The 18,005-nt window shown below is 30.5% G+C and overlaps 3 protein-coding genes across 3 annotated transcripts; all 3 read left to right on the top strand.

Moving 5' to 3' along the window:
- Positions 1-1,015: 1,015 nt before the first annotated feature.
- Positions 1,016-2,827, top strand: LOC124926159 (pentatricopeptide repeat-containing protein At1g62350). The gene is made up of 4 exons (XM_047466337.1): positions 1,016-1,080; positions 1,544-1,640; positions 1,708-2,154; positions 2,278-2,827. Exons 3-4 carry the CDS (start codon positions 1,828-1,830, stop codon positions 2,722-2,724), a joined length of 774 nt encoding a protein of 257 aa, XP_047322293.1. The 5' UTR covers positions 1,016-1,080; positions 1,544-1,640; positions 1,708-1,827; the 3' UTR covers positions 2,725-2,827.
- Positions 2,828-3,816: 989 nt separating this feature from the next.
- Positions 3,817-6,115, top strand: LOC124925905 (rhodanese-like/PpiC domain-containing protein 12, chloroplastic). The gene is made up of 8 exons (XM_047466031.1): positions 3,817-4,213; positions 4,475-4,594; positions 4,676-4,767; positions 4,867-4,967; positions 5,072-5,182; positions 5,267-5,375; positions 5,483-5,533; positions 5,808-6,115. Exons 1-8 carry the CDS (start codon positions 3,934-3,936, stop codon positions 5,886-5,888), a joined length of 945 nt encoding a protein of 314 aa, XP_047321987.1. The 5' UTR covers positions 3,817-3,933; the 3' UTR covers positions 5,889-6,115.
- A 3,021-nt stretch (positions 6,116-9,136) lies between these two features.
- On the top strand, positions 9,137-11,429 carry LOC124926593 (protein NRT1/ PTR FAMILY 4.6-like). The gene is made up of 5 exons (XM_047466844.1): positions 9,137-9,193; positions 9,284-9,353; positions 9,440-9,657; positions 9,746-10,168; positions 10,265-11,429. Exons 1-5 carry the CDS (start codon positions 9,191-9,193, stop codon positions 11,324-11,326), a joined length of 1,776 nt encoding a protein of 591 aa, XP_047322800.1. The 5' UTR covers positions 9,137-9,190; the 3' UTR covers positions 11,327-11,429.
- Positions 11,430-18,005: the final 6,576 nt, after the last annotated feature.

Below are 18,005 nucleotides of genomic sequence, written 5' to 3'. Positions count from 1 at the left end.
GAGCAAGGTCAAGAAGTTGAGAGATAGAGGGTAATATGTGTATAATATAAACATCAGACAGACAGACAGAAAATAGAAAGAGAATAATTCCAAATTTATCCATATTATTTCCTCACCACATCTCTGCGCTCATATAATCTTCTGCCACGTGTCCCCAACTTGCCACGTGTCCCAATATAAAAACAGCAATATGGCACTCTCCAACTTTAATATCTACTCTTAATATTTTACAATTAATTTCTTTTATTTTAAAATTCATCTAATAATAATAATAACGTTTCAAAGTTTAAACACCTCACGACAAAATATAAATAAAAACACTGAATATGTAATCATAAGCACCCTAGATATAATGAGATTAAAAATTTTAAAAATATATATCAAAACGAATTAAAAAAATATTAACATTAACCTCTTAAAAAAATTAATGAGTATCATTGCGGATAAGAATGACAATTTAAAACTGCAATAATCGAACTAAATTGTCCCTTTTGAGACTTCCCTCGAAACCAAACGGATGGAACGGGATAATATTTGTGTCCCCACTCTGTCCGTCTCAATCTCACCCCGAAACTATAAACACAATTAAATATATAAAATCACCAATATATTTAATTATTCATTATATTATTATATAAGATTCGTATGTTTATTTCTTTATTATAATATAAAGTTTTAATATATTTTATTAATTTATAAATTATTTTGATTTTATAATTTTAGTGTAAAAAAATTATAAATCAAAAAATTTATTATCACTTATTTTTAGCGTTATTTATTATTATTATTTATTAAATTAAATATATATTAATTATATAACAATTTTTTTTCCAATGATATAACTATATGAGGGATGGCCTCGTGGAAGGACCATTTGAAGACCTTGGGCTGGGAAGACTCCGAAAGGGCCCAAATACTCCCAAAGAAAAATAAGTTTAGGCCCAGTAGCCATCCCTTTTTAATTTTTAATTTTTCACATTGTTCTTTCTTTGTTCTCTTTTTTCAGCAAGTCGCACTCTTCTTCTTTATTTCCAAACTCCGGTTTCCCGTCGTCTCCGATAGTGCAGAACTTTTGTATTGGTATGTTTATTGTTCTTAAAAGTTAAACCTTAATTCCTAAACTATTTATGCTTATAGATGAATTGTTAGTTTAGTTAATAATTAGGTTATTTATGTTAATTAGCTAAACTGTGATGTTAATATGTTAGTTTGAGAATAAGCATCTTCATTCCAATGTTTCAGACCCAGGACAGATCATCATACCTTAATTCCTACTTTTGTGTTTATTCCGTCTATTGGCATGACAAAGAGATGTGATTTTGTTATATTGGGGTTTTTTTTTTAAAAGATAGCAGGCTTAAGTTATACTCCAAATAATCATATAATATGACATGTGGCAGATGATCATGTCAGCTTCATGCATCATTTGTAAAATTCCTTCAACTTCTGTTGGCTTATCATTCATTTTATCCCTTTTACTGATTTCTGCTTTATTTCAAACATATGGTACTTTTTTTTAACAATCCAAATGCTTTTATATTAGATGTAGGAAGGAAAGTGCTGATATACTTTTGAAGTTTGATGACATATTGCCATCTGATATATGGTCAGTTGGCAAATCAGAACCAGGCACAAATTAAGTAAGTTGTCAAAACTAACCAATATCATTTGTAACTTTATGATAACTAGAGGAACTTGCCTATGTAGTGGTTAGTGTCTGCTTATTCGAGCGGAGGTAGAGGAAGTTATTTGTGCTGTTCATCTGCTTCTTCTGGAGTTGTCGGAATTATAGAGCATCTGTCTTTGTTTCGGATTACTTTTCTTACTATGCTACGATCGGCTAGAGACCTGCTGAGAAGGGTTTCATCAACTCATCTAGTTCTCAACCGGACGAAGGCATTAGGTCAATTCAATGGAGGGACAGAGCGTTTTATATTCGGTTCAGCATCAAGGCCAAGTTTATCCATATGGAGACGAAAGAAAGAAATTGGGAAGGAAGGGCTGTTCACTGTTAAGGAACTAAAGAGGCTACAGTTGGACCCAGTTCGTCTCCAACGATTCATGAAATCTCATGTTTCTCGTCTCCTGAAATCAGACATAGTTGCAGTTCTGGCTGAATTCCAGAGGCAAGACCTCGTATTTCTTTCCATGAAGGTTGGTATTTCTTTCATTCTGTAACTCTTTCCATGAAGGTTGGTATTTCTTTCATTCTGTAACTGCTAATATGTTTTGGGCTGGGTTCATTTTGTGTTTTTTATGTTTTGAATACACAAATAGCTATACGAAGTGGTCAGGTCAGAAATTTGGTACAGACCGGACATGTTCTTCTATAGGGACATGCTTATGATGCTCTCAAGGAACAAAAAAGTGGATGAAGCTAAGCGCGTTTGGAATGATCTGAAGGGAGAGGAAGTTCATATTGATCAGCATACTTTTGGAGATATTGTTAGAGCATTTTTGGACAGTGGATTGCCATCAGAGGCAATGGAGATATATGAAGAGATGAGACAATCTCCTGATATTCCACTTTCTTTGCCTTTTCGTGTTATGTTGAAAGGACTTGTTCCATATCCGGAATTAAGGGAGAAGATGAAGGATGATTTCTTAGAGCTTTTTCCCGGCATGATTGTGTATGACCCGCCTGAAGATCTCTTTGAGGAGGAGGATGACACGGATGAAGATGATGGAGGAAGAAGGAAGAGGAGATGGGGAGATGACTATTAGAGTAGAAAAAGAAAAACAGGTTTCTTAATCTTGTTTTTGGTTTTACTTGTGTTTTTATGTTTACCTGTATTAACATTTTTGTAAATTAGATAAGAGCTTAAATGTATACTTCTAAATGATCAAATGAAAAAAATTAGAGAAATAAAAAGACCACAATAGGGTCATTCAGGTCTATAGTGTATTGGAAGCAATGACTACCAAATTAGGGTTTTTGTTCCAGGAGTCAAATCTTGAATTCATCAAGATTATAATTCTAGCTCAAAAGTTGCACAATCCAAAGTCATCAACATTCTCAATTTTGGAGGTAAATTTGTTCACAAAGACCTAAACCCATCTTCTTTGTTTGTGCTCATACTAATTTTTAGGTGTAGTTGAATTTGTGTAACTATATTCGATTTTATTTTTCTTAAAGTACATTATGATTCTTTATTCTTTGTATTATAAAATTAAATATGTCATCTCTTAAATTTTTTAAAAATTAATATTAAATACATTTTTTGTTTAAAATATTATTATATTATGATAAAGTATTTAATAATTATTATATTTTATGAATTTATTTATGAAAACAATTAATTGTTTTAAAATATTAATATTAAATATAATAATTAGTAGTTTTAATTTATTTTTTAAAATTTTAATTATTAATTTTATTATAATACATATACTATTTAAAATAAATAAAAATTAAGAAATAATTTTTTTATGTTAACTATATTAATTAGTTTAAAATGTTATTTTATAAATAGCATTACAAATGAAAATAATAAATATATAAAAATATTGTACTATTATGTTTGATGTTTGAATATATACTAGTATTTATTATATTTTATCTGTTTATTTATAATTAATAATTTTAAAATATATTTATACATATATTTTGATATATTTTAAATAGGTGATATATATATATATATATTTTATTTTATTAATTAATATTATTATTTAAATATATATATGAAAATTCGTGAAACTTTCACTAGGAAAAATATCATAAATATGCATTACCCAAAATTTGTATGTCAATTAACAAAGAAAATAAGTAGGTTGAACTGGAAAATGAACTTCGAATTGGATATAGCATATTCCTATCAAAATTGAAAGAAAAAATTGTCCATTGGTGAGTTTGACCCAGAAAAGAAAGGTTTGTTCTTTGTATTCTCGCAGGCTCTCTCTTCCCTCGGGAGGCAGCAGCAGGTAAAAAGGATGAGGTCCATTTGCCAACAACTATTCGGAGCTTCGTCCTCATCACATCTACCCTTGTATTATTATGCTTCATCTCCTGCTACCGCCGCTACTTTCAGAAGCTCTCTTTTAGTCACCAGTCACAATTTCGTCTCATCTCTTACCTTAAACCTCCAAAACTCATCCGGCTTTTCTATTCCCTCCAAAACCTCCCTACCCAGATCGCACCATCTTCGTTTTTTTGGTTTCAAACGACTTCCGTCCATGGCGCCGGCGGGTCGTTCATTTTCTGGAGTCAAAGGTCAGTGAGAACAACAATCCATCCCTCTCTCTTTCTCTCATTGTTGTTTATGGACGCGGGTATATTCAGATTGTTTTGTCAGTTAGTTTTCAATTTGCTCTTCTTCTTGTTCTTCAAATTGATTTACATTCTATCTGTTCCAATTTACCAGTGCCATTTCAGTCTCAAGCTCCAATATTGATTAATCCGTTCCTTGCGGATATAACTGTATGTCTTTTCTGACTAGGGATTGTGATTATGATTTTGTTTATGATGGTACAGCTTCATTTAGCAGTGAAAGCAGCAGTTCCGGAGGTGATAGAGAGATACTTGTACAGCACTTGCTTGTCAAAGAAGAGGACAGTAAGATCATATCAGAGATCCAGAAAAGAATTGTACAAGGTTAACTAACATTTACAAAGCTTCTAAATTCATTTGAAATGATTAAGATATTTGAGTATAATTTTCATGTTGGTTACTCAGGCGAAGATCTTAGCGATTTAGCTGTTGAATACTCAATCTGTCCCTCAAAAGAATCCGGGGGTTCCCTTGGTTGGGTGAGAAGAGGTCAAATGGTAAAGTTTTGTTGAATTTTTTTACTCTTTTTGTGTTTTTGTCTGAAAAAAATTACTAAATGGCTGATGAATCGATGTTGTTGTTGTTGATCTTTTCAGGTACCGGAGTTTGAAGAGGCTGCTTTCGGTGCTCCCATAAACAAAGTTGTTAGATGTAAAACTAAATTTGGATGGCACTTACTACAGGTTTTGTCTGAAAGGTAGATAAATATATAATGAACCCTTTTTTTCTTAGATGATGAATGCTGATAGAACATCAATTGTTAACTAACTCTGTTTTGTTATCCTTAAATGTATGTGCAAGGGAAGAATCAATACTTAAAGACATTCACCCGAATGAGCTTCATGAGAAACTGCAAGATCTGTCATTTCTTGATGAAGCTCAATTGATTGATGTTCGAGAACCAGATGAAGTGTAACTTACTCATTATCCTGCTTCATTTTCTGACATAGATAATGAAATTACTGAAAAAATAAACTGTTATTTTCTTGGAGGCAGGGCTCAGGCATCCTTGCCAGGGTTTGTAGTCCTTCCACTTCGTCAATTTGGAAGCTGGGGGCCGGAAATTACTACCAAGTTTGATTCTCAAAAAGATACTTATGTTATGGTTTGTAACCAATTTTGTTGGTTAAACTTGTTTGCCTTTGCCACATTCTTTTCGCTATTTATGTTATTTCTTGGGTTTAGCTGACGATAGCATTGTTGTCAATTCAGTGTCATCATGGGGTGCGATCGTTACAAGTAGCCAAATGGTTGCAGACTCAGGTGTGACAATACAACAACCATTTTGATTATTATTATTATGCCCCATTTGGAAACACTCTTTGGATCTGGTTATCGATCCAGATGAGAAACCGTTATAAAAAATTCTGAATTTGTGCCCAACTAAGTTATGTTTCTTAACGTGATCTCATATGATCCACACCCACACCCAGATGAGACATTTCACAGAAAAAAAAAAAGTGTTTTCATTACCCAGATCCAAAAAGTATTTCCAAATGAGCTCGATTCACAGACCTGATTCTTCGGACAATTTCAGGGCTTTACAAAAGTATACAATGTCGCCGGTGGAATACATGCATATGCTGCTAATGCTGATCCATCTATTCCAACTTATTGAAGAGCAAAATTAATTTTAGTTGCATCATTTTGAGCCATTTGCATCTGGCCATTGTGAAATTTAGCACATGACATGTCACTGCTCATTAGTGATCTTGGAAGCTCTTGTCAAGTGGTGAACTCTTTGTTTTCTAATTAATTTGTTAAGATGGTATTTGATATGGATTCTCTTATTACTAGGATTCTCTATGAACTCAATTTTATTAAATGATGTTATTTTGACCTAAATTCGACTTACTATATAAACTCGAATCCTTATGCTTAAAAAATTGATAAGGGATGTCAACGTTGATTAATCCAATAACATGGGGGTGACTTGTCTTGAACAAAAGAGGATAAGATGTGAATTGAAGAATGTGATTCTCATGATATGCTCTTATTACAGAGATTATGCCTTCTTTAGGACATTATTGGTATGTTTTACTACCCACTCAAATTGGAGTTGTTATGTCGATACGAATGTTATTGGCAAATACTTTTTTCTAAAGAAATGAGGATCATGACACTTTATCCACTCTAGAATCTGTTTCTTTTCAACTAATAAAACATGTTATAGAAATGAATTTGTGGAAAACTTTGAAGAAGAATGATAACACCTAAAATTGTACTATAAACCAATCAATAAATATTCATTATAAGAGAATGGACAAGTATCAAAATTGGAATGAAATGTGAATGATGGTCTTCTTATAAACACATTGCAAGAATATATTGGACAACTTTTACTATGAAATGAAGATTTATCTAGAATGACACATATGGAGACACTGATTTTGGGATAAATTATTTTGTTTTTAAGTTGATACTATTCTCATGTCGATTGTAACCCAACAAGACCAATTTCTTTAAAGCATATATGCTTAGTGACTTCTTTTTTTCTTTCTTTTATCAAATTGACCTTTGGATCAAGATTTAGGGTTCATTTAATATCTTGAAAGTATAATGGGCTATCTGATCTTACATGTAAGTTTGAGGTGTGTTGTTAACTTTTTAACCCTAAATTCCATTAATCATCGATCATTCTAGAGAAGATGACAATTATTTTTTTCTTTTTCTTTAAGAATTATATAAACTTAAGAACTTGTTTGAGGAAGCCAATTTTGTTTGTTTTCGAAGAAACATTGTTGATAAGGGATATGAGATAATGAGGGATTTATGTGTATTGTATTTTTTTTAATACTTATGTGTATTTGATTATTTGAATATTACAAAATATAATAAAATATTAATATTTTAATTAAATAATTTATAAAAATTAGTTAGAGGTTGCCTATGGATAAAATAAAACATAATAAAAAAAAGAATAATTGTGTTGTTTGTCAATGAAACATGTTGACCGAACTTTTGTGGAAACCAAGCCTTAATTATTTAATTCCTTTAAACCATTATCCTAAAATGCATTTTTTTCATTTGTCAATGAAAACGGTAAGTCGAACTTTCACAAAACAAACAAAACTAAACGTATGTGAAACGTTTTGCTTGAACTTCCCTAATCCATCTTAATAATAAAAAGAACTTCCTCTTGTTTTTATTTTTTTCTTCAAAACTGTACCTATTTTCCATCATAAAATTAATTAAACATATTCACGTCACAGTATTTTTACGGTACATATTTTTCATCATAAAATTAATTAAACATATTCACGTCACAATATTTTAAATTATCGTGAGTAAAATAATCTTTGAAGATTCTATGTAATTGATCATGCAAAAAATTACTTAAATTCATTGGCCCTTCACGAAATTATAATTCATTTTGTAAGAGAAAACCTGATATCTCTATAAAATTGAAATAAAATTATTAGTCGACATTAATTAACTCATATACTCCCTCACATATTCACTTCTATCAAAATGAAAAAAAAAAGTAAAAAAGAAAATCATTTGACAATTTTTTATACTTTTAATCGTTCAATTATTTATTTATTTTCACCAAATTACTTTTTATCATATTCATCTCTCTTACCTTTTTTTTTTTTCAAAATAATTATGATTATGATAATAACCTTAACTAAATAACACTTTTAAAAAAGGTGAAAATATTTAACCATTTTTATCATGGATATTATTGATTATGCTTACACTTATTTAATTTTTTTATAAATCATTAACAATAAATAACTCACTATTTAATTATATATTTATACTTTTTTTACTCAAAATAATTTAAATTTATTATTAACTTAATTTTAAATACTAACTTAATTTTTTAATTAAAAATAAATTAGATGAGTAAATTGGTTTCTATAAAATTTTATTAATAAATAATTTCAGAATTTAATTAAAATTATAAATAAAAGAAAATTAATATTTATTAATAAAATATTTATTCTTAGATAACAATTACATCAATATATTCACTCTAAACTAATATATATATATATATATATATATTAAAATATAAATATATATAAAATATAAATTTATATATTATTAAATTTATTATATAAATATTAACTAATGATTAAAGATAATATATATAAATTATATATATATATATTATATAAATTATTTTAAATTTTATTTTATATAAATATACATATGTATAGATAAAAATAAATAATATATATATTTTATTTATATATTATATAAAAAAATAATAATTATATAAATATAAAAATTAATAATAATATACATATATATATATATATATAATATTATATATATAATTGATTTAATAATTATATATATATATATAATAATGATTAAAGATAATATATAAAAATAATATTTTAAGCTTAAATCGTTTTATTTAACTAAAAAGTTAACGAAAGGATTATTGGTGACTTTTTTAAAAGTTGAAAGAGTTATTTGTTTTAAAAAATAATTTAAAGGCTAAAAGTGAACGATCAGAATAATTAGAGCACCGTCAAAAATAATTTGCTTTTAAAAATATATACATAAACTTAATCGATATATAATTTTTTAAAGGTCAAAATATAATTTTTTAAATAAATTATTAGTTAAAATTACTATAATCTATGATGAAAATGCTGCTACTTTAATTAGTTTTTTAAATATAAAAAAGAAAGATTGGTGATGCACATGTTTGGACTTTGGAGTGTATTTACTTACTGGCTGCCTCAAAGATCCGTAATTTGTCCAATTTGAGTTCGTGATAAAATAAGGTATTTGAGGCCATAAGAAAGAAAGAAAGACAAAATATAGGATAAACGACCACTTGTTAAAAGAAACTAAATTAAACGGATGAAAAGTTATCATGAAATCTACACTCCTTCCTTCTCATATAAAAACCATTGCTTCTTCTTCCTTCCTTCCCCTGAATCAGCAACATCAATTAATATGGTATGTAATCTCTTTCTCTCTTCTCTTCTTTCTTTCTTTCTTTTCTAACAGAGATACTCATCATATATATCATACATACAATACATGCAGGATTCAGAGCTGCGTCCATGGAAGAGATCAATCAGGAAAGGGGGGTTCAGAGCCTGTATGTTCGTTTATGGTAAGTAAGATCTCTTACAAACAAACAAACAAACCATTTCGAAGTATGTTTTGTTCTTTGATCAATAATTTATGTTCTGTTTTTAGCACTGGCGGGTTTGGACGGCATAGGATCAGTGGCCAACCTCTCAATGTTCGTTCTCTACTTCAAGACAGTCATGCAATTCGACATCTCCCAATCTGCAAACACCTTAACAAACTACATCGGCTCCACTTACCTTCTCTCCCTTCTCGGCGCTTTCATCTCCGACACTTACCTCACCCGTCTCACCACCTGTCTATCCTTCGGTTTTCTTCAGATTGCCGTAACTAACTACCAATTTCTACATATTTCATTTCCAACTTCTTACGTGTTACTTCAATAATATCTATCTATCTATCTATGTATTTCAGGCCTTGATAATGATCACAATCCAAGCATACTCAAAGGGTCTACAACCGGACCCATGTGACAAACCCGTCTGCGTTAAAGGCGGAGAGGCGGCTATGTTCTACATCTCATTAACCCTCTTGGCCCTGGGAGCCGGCGGGGTCAGGGGATCATTGGCGCCACTCGGAGCCGATCAATTCGACAGGAATCAACCTAAAGGGGCTAAGGGACTCGCAAGTTACTTCAACGGCTTAATGCTCTCTGTCACATTCGGCGCCATCATCGGAGTCACCGCAGTCATATGGATTAGCTTTCGAAAGGGTTGGTATTGGGGATTCTTCATCGGAACCATCACTTCAACAATTGGATTCATATTTCTCGCCCTCGGCAAGCCTTTTTATCTCAACCAGCCTCCCGGCATCAGCCCCATTTCAAGAGTAACTCAGGTTATTTAATTAGTTAATTAATTAGTTAGTTATATCTCGAAATTAAACAAACCCATCTCGAATATTAACTAATTAATTAAATGGATTTGTTTATAGGTTTTCGTGATCGCGATTCGTAACAGAAAGTTGCCGTTGCCGGAGGACGATCGGGATCTGTACGATATAGACGAGGAAGAAAGACAGCCATGGGAAGAGAAAGTGTTGCATACAAACCAATTCAGGTGTTTAGACAGGGCTGCTATTGTGAGAGAAGATGGAGAACTGGTGCAGGGGAGCCACAGGTGTTTAAAGAGAGGTGCTATTGTGAGTGAAGATGGGGAATTGGTGCAGGGGAGACAGGGGATTTGCACGGTGACACAAGTAGAAGAGGTGAAAGTGCTAATAAGAATGTTTCCAATCTTAGCCAGCACAATTATAATGAACACATGTCTTTCTCAACTCCAAACATTCTCCATGATGCAAGGTTACTCCATGGATCCTCATCTCGGTTCCTTCGATTTCCCTTCCGCCTCCATTCCAGTTATCCCCCTATTCTTCATGTGCGTCTTAATCCCAATCTACGAATTCATCTTCGTCCCCTTTGCCCGTAAGTACACCGGCCACCCCGCCGGAATCCCACAGCTCCGTCGGGTCGGCGTCGGACTAATCCTCTGCGCATTATCCATGGCGATCGCCGCTGTTGTGGAGGTTAAGAGACGAGACAGGGCTTTGAAATCCCCGCAGGAGAAGCCCCTTTCGCTTTTCTGGCTTTCGTTCCAATTTGGGATCTTTGGAGTAGCCGACATGTTCACGATGGTGGGTCTGATGGAATTTTTCTATAAGGAGGCGCCGGCGGGGATGAAATCGCTGTCGACTTCTTTCGCGCCACTGTCTTTGGCGTTCGGGGCGTTTCTGAGCTCGGTGGTGGTGGATTTGTTTAATTGGGTGACGGGGAGAATATCTGGGAATGGAAAAGGATGGTTGTATGGGAAGGATTTGAATCATAATCGTTTGGATGTTTTCTTCTGGTTCTTGGCGATTCTTAGTAGTTTGAACTTCGCTAATTATCTCTTTTGGGCTAAATGGTACAAGTACAGGGAAAGCCAACAAGACACCAACACAAACACAAACAACAGTCCTCATTTCACTCCTCAAATGAAAGAGCTGCTGGAGCAATAAATAAATAAATAAATAATTATGTCTAATCATTTTTATTTATTTATTATTGAAGTAAAAAAAGTGTTTGTTGATATAAATGAAAAAAAAAATTAGAATTGTTATTGGATGGAAGTTTTTATCTATAAATTATAGCATGTGTGTACGTCATTGGGAACCATTTATTCTTATTGAATAAAGTAGCTGACAATTGAACCATGATTTATGAGTATGCATAAGTTATACTAGATTACATCACAAAATCCAAATTTAAAGTCTTCTGCGTAATATTGATAGCTTGTGATATTACATCATCAATTTATTTGTTGGACATAAAATATTTGATTTTAAAAAAATATATGAGAATAATTAAATTACTTTTATAATATAAATCCTAAAAAAATATTATTATATTTACCTAATAAGTTGACTAAATTTACAAGGGATTACAATCTACTACATTTAAACTTTTATTTAAAACTTACTTTTTAAAATATATATTTTATATTGTCAGTTAATAATTTTATTTAAGTTAATATATAATAAAATGTTTTGAAATTATAATTTTATTTTAATAATTTTAATATATATATATATATATATATATATAATCTATTTATAATTATAAAATTTAATGATACATTAATTTAAAATAAATAAATAATCTCATTCTATATATAATACATTTATTTCACATTCAATAACGCTCCATCCAAAAAACGAACGAGATCTTGAATGAAATATTTGACTCCCAAAGTTTCTCTCAACAAATATTATATGAAATTCTCTTAATGAACAACTTATAGCAATGCCCCACATGAAAATTATTTATAGTTTGTCAACGCATAACAACGTTTTGTTTAAATAGAGACACTTGATAGCAAAATCACTAAACTCGATGATCAAACATATTCTTAATATTTACATTTCTACATGTAACTGAAATCAAGATCATGATAAGTCATTTATTTAATAATTATTCTAAATAAAATATTATATATATAATAAATTTTAGAATTTGTAATTAAAAAAACTTTGTTTAAAAATATTTTATTTTAAATTATCTTTGAGTTTAATAATTATAAATATATTATGAATATAAATTAAATAATAAAAATAAAATTATAATTTCAAAATATTCTATTATCTTAAATAAAATCATTAAGTAAAAATATGAAATATACTTTTATAAAAAAAAAAGTAAATTTTAAATAGAAGATCAAATGTATCTAAGTAGTTTGTGAGTGCACTTTATTTCATAGAAAATACAACGCGCACACAAAGTGTGGTAACAATGACAATGGCGTACAACCATTATATAAGGGAAAATGAATTGGATAACAAATCAGGAAGATGAACATATAGTTAAATACAATAAGTTAGATGTGATTCGCATTAAATTTAAATTATATTTATTTAATTCGTAATATAAATTATTATATTTATAATTGAAATGAATTGAGTGTGGTTTGAATAATTAATTTAATATTTTTTATTAATAAAATTATTTTCTTTTCTTTTTATTTTACTAATTAATGTTTAATTATTTTTTTTATAAATTACTTGTTCATACAAAAATTATTGTTAAACTTTTAATAATATGGTTATAATTAATTTCTTTTATTTATATTAGAAAAAAATCTGACTAAGTGAAGAAAAACCGTAAAAAAAATATTATATTAAATATGATAGCTACTCAAAAAAAATATATATAAAAAAGATAAGATTGTGTGATGTAAAAGAATAAAAATAAAATATATTATATTAAATATGATAATACAAAAAAAAAAAAAAAAATTTGATCGACAAGACGACGAAAGAATTATTGAGATAAAACTCCATTTTTATCTCAAAACTCAACAATAATCATTAATCTAATTAATTTATTTATCTATTAAAATATTAAAAGTATTTTTACTTTTTTAATATAAATTAATTATTAAATAAAAATTTAGAGAGATAAAAAGTAATTTGATAAAAATTAAATAAAAACTATTTTTTTTCTATTTCTAATCAAATAAGTTTTTTTTTTTAAAAAACCCAAAAAAATTATATTGCTGTAAAATTTTAAAAAATAAATTAAAAAATATATTTATTTTTGGATAATCCTATCCCAATCCGAATTTAATTCAATTTGAACTCAATTTAGGAAACCTAACAAGTAAGGGTATTTATCTTTTCGATTTTAGGGTTATTCGAGTTCCTCAGTTTGATTTATTCGATTTTTTTTGGGGGTCAATTTGAAAACCAAACCGATTTCGAATTTAATATTCCGTTCGAATTTTGAATAATTCAAATTCGAACTGAATTCGAATTTTATACTATTTTATTATCAAATCTTGAATTCGAAATATTTTAATCAAAATAAAATTTGAATTAAGATGTTAAATGACTAAGATAAACGTTGAACGACGAATATATCTTGAATTCGAAATATGTGTGGCCGATAGAGATTGATCAAGACTTAATAATCTTATATAGATATAGAAGAAGCTCCAAAGATAACCGGAATAGATAGATCGAAGCTCTAGAGGACAAAGATGACAAAATTATATCAATAGTCTCATTTTTTTTTAAATAGTTTAGTATCATTTCATTAAAAAAATTAAAAGTGGGAGAATACCCTTTTATATGAGAATGAATATGAAATAGGGAGACGAGGGTCGGAAGACTAAGTTAAAAAAATAGAGATGAATGAGAGAGGTGAGGCTTTAAGGTAAGAGAATAGAGGCCAAGGTTTAATCGACTGAACTCTTTTATACAGTTAAGTTTCAAAACAAATATATATAAATATATATACAGTGTTTTAAAAAAGTTACCCTGACTACATCGCTCCGCCCTTGCTGCCAAATATACAGCAATACCAACTAACATCTTAGTAATAAGGAGAGTAAGTTAAAAGCAAATTCAGGATATTAACACTCATGCACAGAAAAGTTCAAACCAGAAATCAATCCCTTAATAGAGAACATGATTACATACATACCCACATAGCTAATTGAACTTTTGGAATCAGTCGATATTCTTCAGTTGCTGAAACATATAAAAGCTCGTCATCTACCTATCAAGGTAAAGTAAAAACATGGTTGCTGCATGATACTACATTGAACACGCACGCAGAAAACAATTTGCAATTACACAAAATATTGAGCGAACAATTTTACCTGGTTCAGCTGGTAAAGTCTCTTCAATCTTCATTATCTATTCTGATGAATCATTCCATTCCAATAAAAACATTTAAGAAATAAAAAATGCAAGAGAAATATACCATGAGTTGTGCAGATAAAATACCTTGTCGATTTGTCTCCTCGATTGGATTGTCCCGATTGGACCGATTGTCATTCAATCTCTTTGACTTGTTGTAACCCATGTTTCACAATGACGCAGACGAATTAACGATTTTAGAAATTAATTTCATTTATTTATTCGCCAATTTTATATTTACAATTTTTTTTTAAGTGAACTGAACCAGATAATTTTGACAAATAATAATAATTTATTATTTTTGTTTAATTTTTTAAAAACAAAAATTCTAAATGTTTCTTTGAATATATAATAAAATATAACATATTATTATTGTTTTCATATACAAACAATTAATAATAATTTTAATAAATTTATATAACAAATTAAGAGCATAAAAGTACATATATTAAAATCAAAATTTATTTTTATTATTAATGCTTAGTTTTAGTTCATCAATAAAATTTGTTGTCTAACATTGTGGTAATATTCATTTAGACTCATCAAAAACTAAACTTGTTCGATGTATATATAGTAATTCGTAGAACAAACTCATGTAGTAACTTAGTAGCAACCAAATATATATATATATATATATATATATATATATATATATATATATATATATATATAATATTTTAACTTCTATATAAATTAATTGTTTTGGATTGACTTCAACACAAATAAGTCAGGATCCAAAAAGAATAACTTAAATAAAATAAAGATAGGAATTAATTAGCAAAGAAACTTTAAACATTAAGGTACATAATAATAATAAAAAGGAAATCTCATTGGTTTGAACTCCCTCCCATAAACTTCTTCATACCAATGACCTCACACACTAATCTCATGAGAGGGATATCATTAAAAAAAAGCGTTGGGAAAACCTGATAGAAAAAAAAAAAAACTAAACGAAAGACACACTAACAGAATTGGATAACGAAGTTCAGCCAAAATATTGCATACGCCTCCGAGCAGTAAGACCATCAATTAATAAATAAGAAGGGATACAAATATTGGGTGTAATAAACCAAATGGGGAAATTTCTTTTATACACTAAGAAATTTCCCTAACTCCTATCATCTTCCGATGTGAAATTTATTCTAATTGTAAATATAGTTTTTTTTTATATACTAAGAAACTTTTTTCACCCCAATCTTCCTGTGAAATTCTAATTGTGCAAAAATAAAAATAAAAATTTCATTAATTATCCAATCAACCCACTTCATAAGTGCTCTAGGTTTGATTAAGAGTAAAAAAAACAAAATATACAGTGCTCTCCTAAAAAGTGGCCACCATTCACCTAATATTCAACCATTCACCTCAAAAGTAACTTGTAGTGTGTTCTTCCATAATATCACCCCACTCCATAGATTTCACCATAAATTTCTCTTTGGCCATCTAAATAAAAGACTAATTCACTTTGATTGCCTTGAGTTTCGTACTCTAATTGCATTAACTTTTGAGAGAGGCTGATGATTGCAGTATCCATCAACGGAAAATCAGCCAATCTTTTCAAACTTGCCAAGGGGAAGGACATTGAAACATGTGGTTCCAGCATATGTGAAATATTGATTCCAGATGGCTGTTAAATAAAACATTAGTCCAAATTATTCTTTAAAATCACATAAATAAATAATTATATTTTAATTAATACAATCACCTCGTATATCAGCTTGTCAATTCCACAATTAGATATTGACGCGAAGTTAACTAAGCGGTTATCATGAATGATAATACAAACTACACAAAACATGTATTATTTATAAATCAAATCAAAATAATTAAAAGATGAAAAATAAAGATATTACCTTCATCACCTTCATCGCCAAGACTGCGCAGAGTCTTTCAGATGCTGACAAATTTTGCAGAATGCATAGAAACCTTAACATTGTAATCACCCTCCGATTGCATCGGAAGATCCTGGCTATCGTCCAACCTCATCTTGAAAACTGTTTTCCTATCCCCAGCTTCAATTTCACAATCAAACCAAAAAATAAAAAAATGAAGTTAAATCATGCAAGGCTATAACAAGAAAGAAATTATAATAGTCTGTCATAACAACAACTTCCACAACTCATTTAACGATTAGCTCCTCTAACTTTGTCACAAATTATACCCACATAGTTGGCTACTATACAATTCAAATACCCACCCATATTGTCGGTCCTAAAATCTAGCACATACTCCTTCATCATACCTCAGATCAAGTGGTTACATGAAATTATCAAAAACTAAAGATAAGAGAAGAGGCCAAAAATAATCTATTTCATCAGCTCCACCCAACTGAAACTCACTAAGTCGGTCTTGAATTGCAATTGAATCCACGCCCCACCCACGTCCAAGCCCACGCTCCACGCCCCACCCACGCCCACGCCCACGCCCACGCCCACGCCCACGCCCACGGCCCATCCACGCTCAAGCCCACGCTCCACGCTCAACCCCCACGCCCCACGCTCAACCCTAAACTAAAACCCTAAAAGTAATCTTGCATCCAAGTTTGTTCAGCATGTAAAAGAGAAACTGAATGATTAGAACGAGAAAGGAAGAATAGAATGTGAAAGAACCTGAGGAAGCACAACGTTGCTCAGCGTCGTCGGGGCTCAGCGTCGCCCTGGCTTGGCGATCATCCGGCTGGGGCTTGGGGCAGGTGCTGATGAAACTTTCCCACGTTAGGGGCTTGGCGATCGTCCGGCTTGGGGGATTCCCGGCTTGGGTGCAACTATCGCGGCTGGAAGACGGCCGGGAAGAGAGGGGGGAAAGAAACGATAAGAAATGGGGGAAAAGGAAAGGAAGAGGAAGAAAAAAAAAGTTATTAAGGGTAAAAGTGTCAAATTTTTTAAAAAAATGTTAAAAATAAAAACTGAATTTTGTAAGGTTATTTTTGAGGATGACCCTCTTTTGAGGGCCATTTGATCAAATTTCCCTCCTCAATTAGTCCGAAGATGAAGCTAGACGTATAACTTGCTATCTACATTCTGACATCTAGGTTGGAAAGACGTCTATTAGACGCATGCGTCTAATTACGTTTGTCTTGCAGACGTCTAGGCGTCTATTAGACGTAGACGTCTAATTACGCTTGAATAACACGTGTTAGACATGTGTCTGGTTAGACGTGAGTGTCTAACTACACTTATCTTTCAGACATCTAACCTACGAAGGTTATAAACCAAGACAATTATCCAACTCAAAAGCACAGACTGCATAAGGAAATATACGTCTAAGTACTTGATTTTCTTTTAGACGACCTCGTATATTAAACCGATTAAAGCTTTTGTCTGCGTGCATCTGCCTGAACATTTTAAACAGATATTGAACACCCCTACTAGCAAACCCATGGACTAAAACAGATCAATCCTAGTGCAGCCCATCCAAAAAAAATAATTAGTAAACCTAATGGGTCAAAGCTAGTCTAGTAAGCTTAATGTGTTTTTTCTAATTTATTATCTCTAAGTATTAC

This window comes from Impatiens glandulifera, chromosome 2, assembly GCF_907164915.1.
Source record: "Impatiens glandulifera chromosome 2, dImpGla2.1, whole genome shotgun sequence".
Taxonomy (NCBI): domain Eukaryota; kingdom Viridiplantae; phylum Streptophyta; class Magnoliopsida; order Ericales; family Balsaminaceae; genus Impatiens; species Impatiens glandulifera.
This window is presented reverse-complemented; position numbering and strand designations above follow the sequence as displayed.

Excerpts from the sequence above, each read along its gene's own strand:
- LOC124926159 (XM_047466337.1), top strand. The coding sequence starts at position 1,828 with ATGCTACGATCGGCTAGAGACCTGCTGAGAAGGGTTTCATCAACTCAT. Across the intron at positions 2,155-2,277 it reads TCGTATTTCTTTCCATGAAG|CTATACGAAGTGGTCAGGTC; the intron begins GTTGGTATTTCT and ends ATACACAAATAG.
- LOC124925905 (XM_047466031.1), top strand. The coding sequence starts at position 3,934 with ATGAGGTCCATTTGCCAACAACTATTCGGAGCTTCGTCCTCATCACAT. Across the intron at positions 4,214-4,474 it reads TTCATTTTCTGGAGTCAAAG|CTTCATTTAGCAGTGAAAGC; the intron begins GTCAGTGAGAAC and ends ATGATGGTACAG. Across the intron at positions 4,768-4,866 it reads GGGTGAGAAGAGGTCAAATG|GTACCGGAGTTTGAAGAGGC; the intron begins GTAAAGTTTTGT and ends TGATCTTTTCAG.
- LOC124926593 (XM_047466844.1), top strand. Across the intron at positions 9,354-9,439 it reads AGCCTGTATGTTCGTTTATG|CACTGGCGGGTTTGGACGGC; the intron begins GTAAGTAAGATC and ends TTCTGTTTTTAG. Across the intron at positions 9,658-9,745 it reads TCGGTTTTCTTCAGATTGCC|GCCTTGATAATGATCACAAT; the intron begins GTAACTAACTAC and ends TATGTATTTCAG.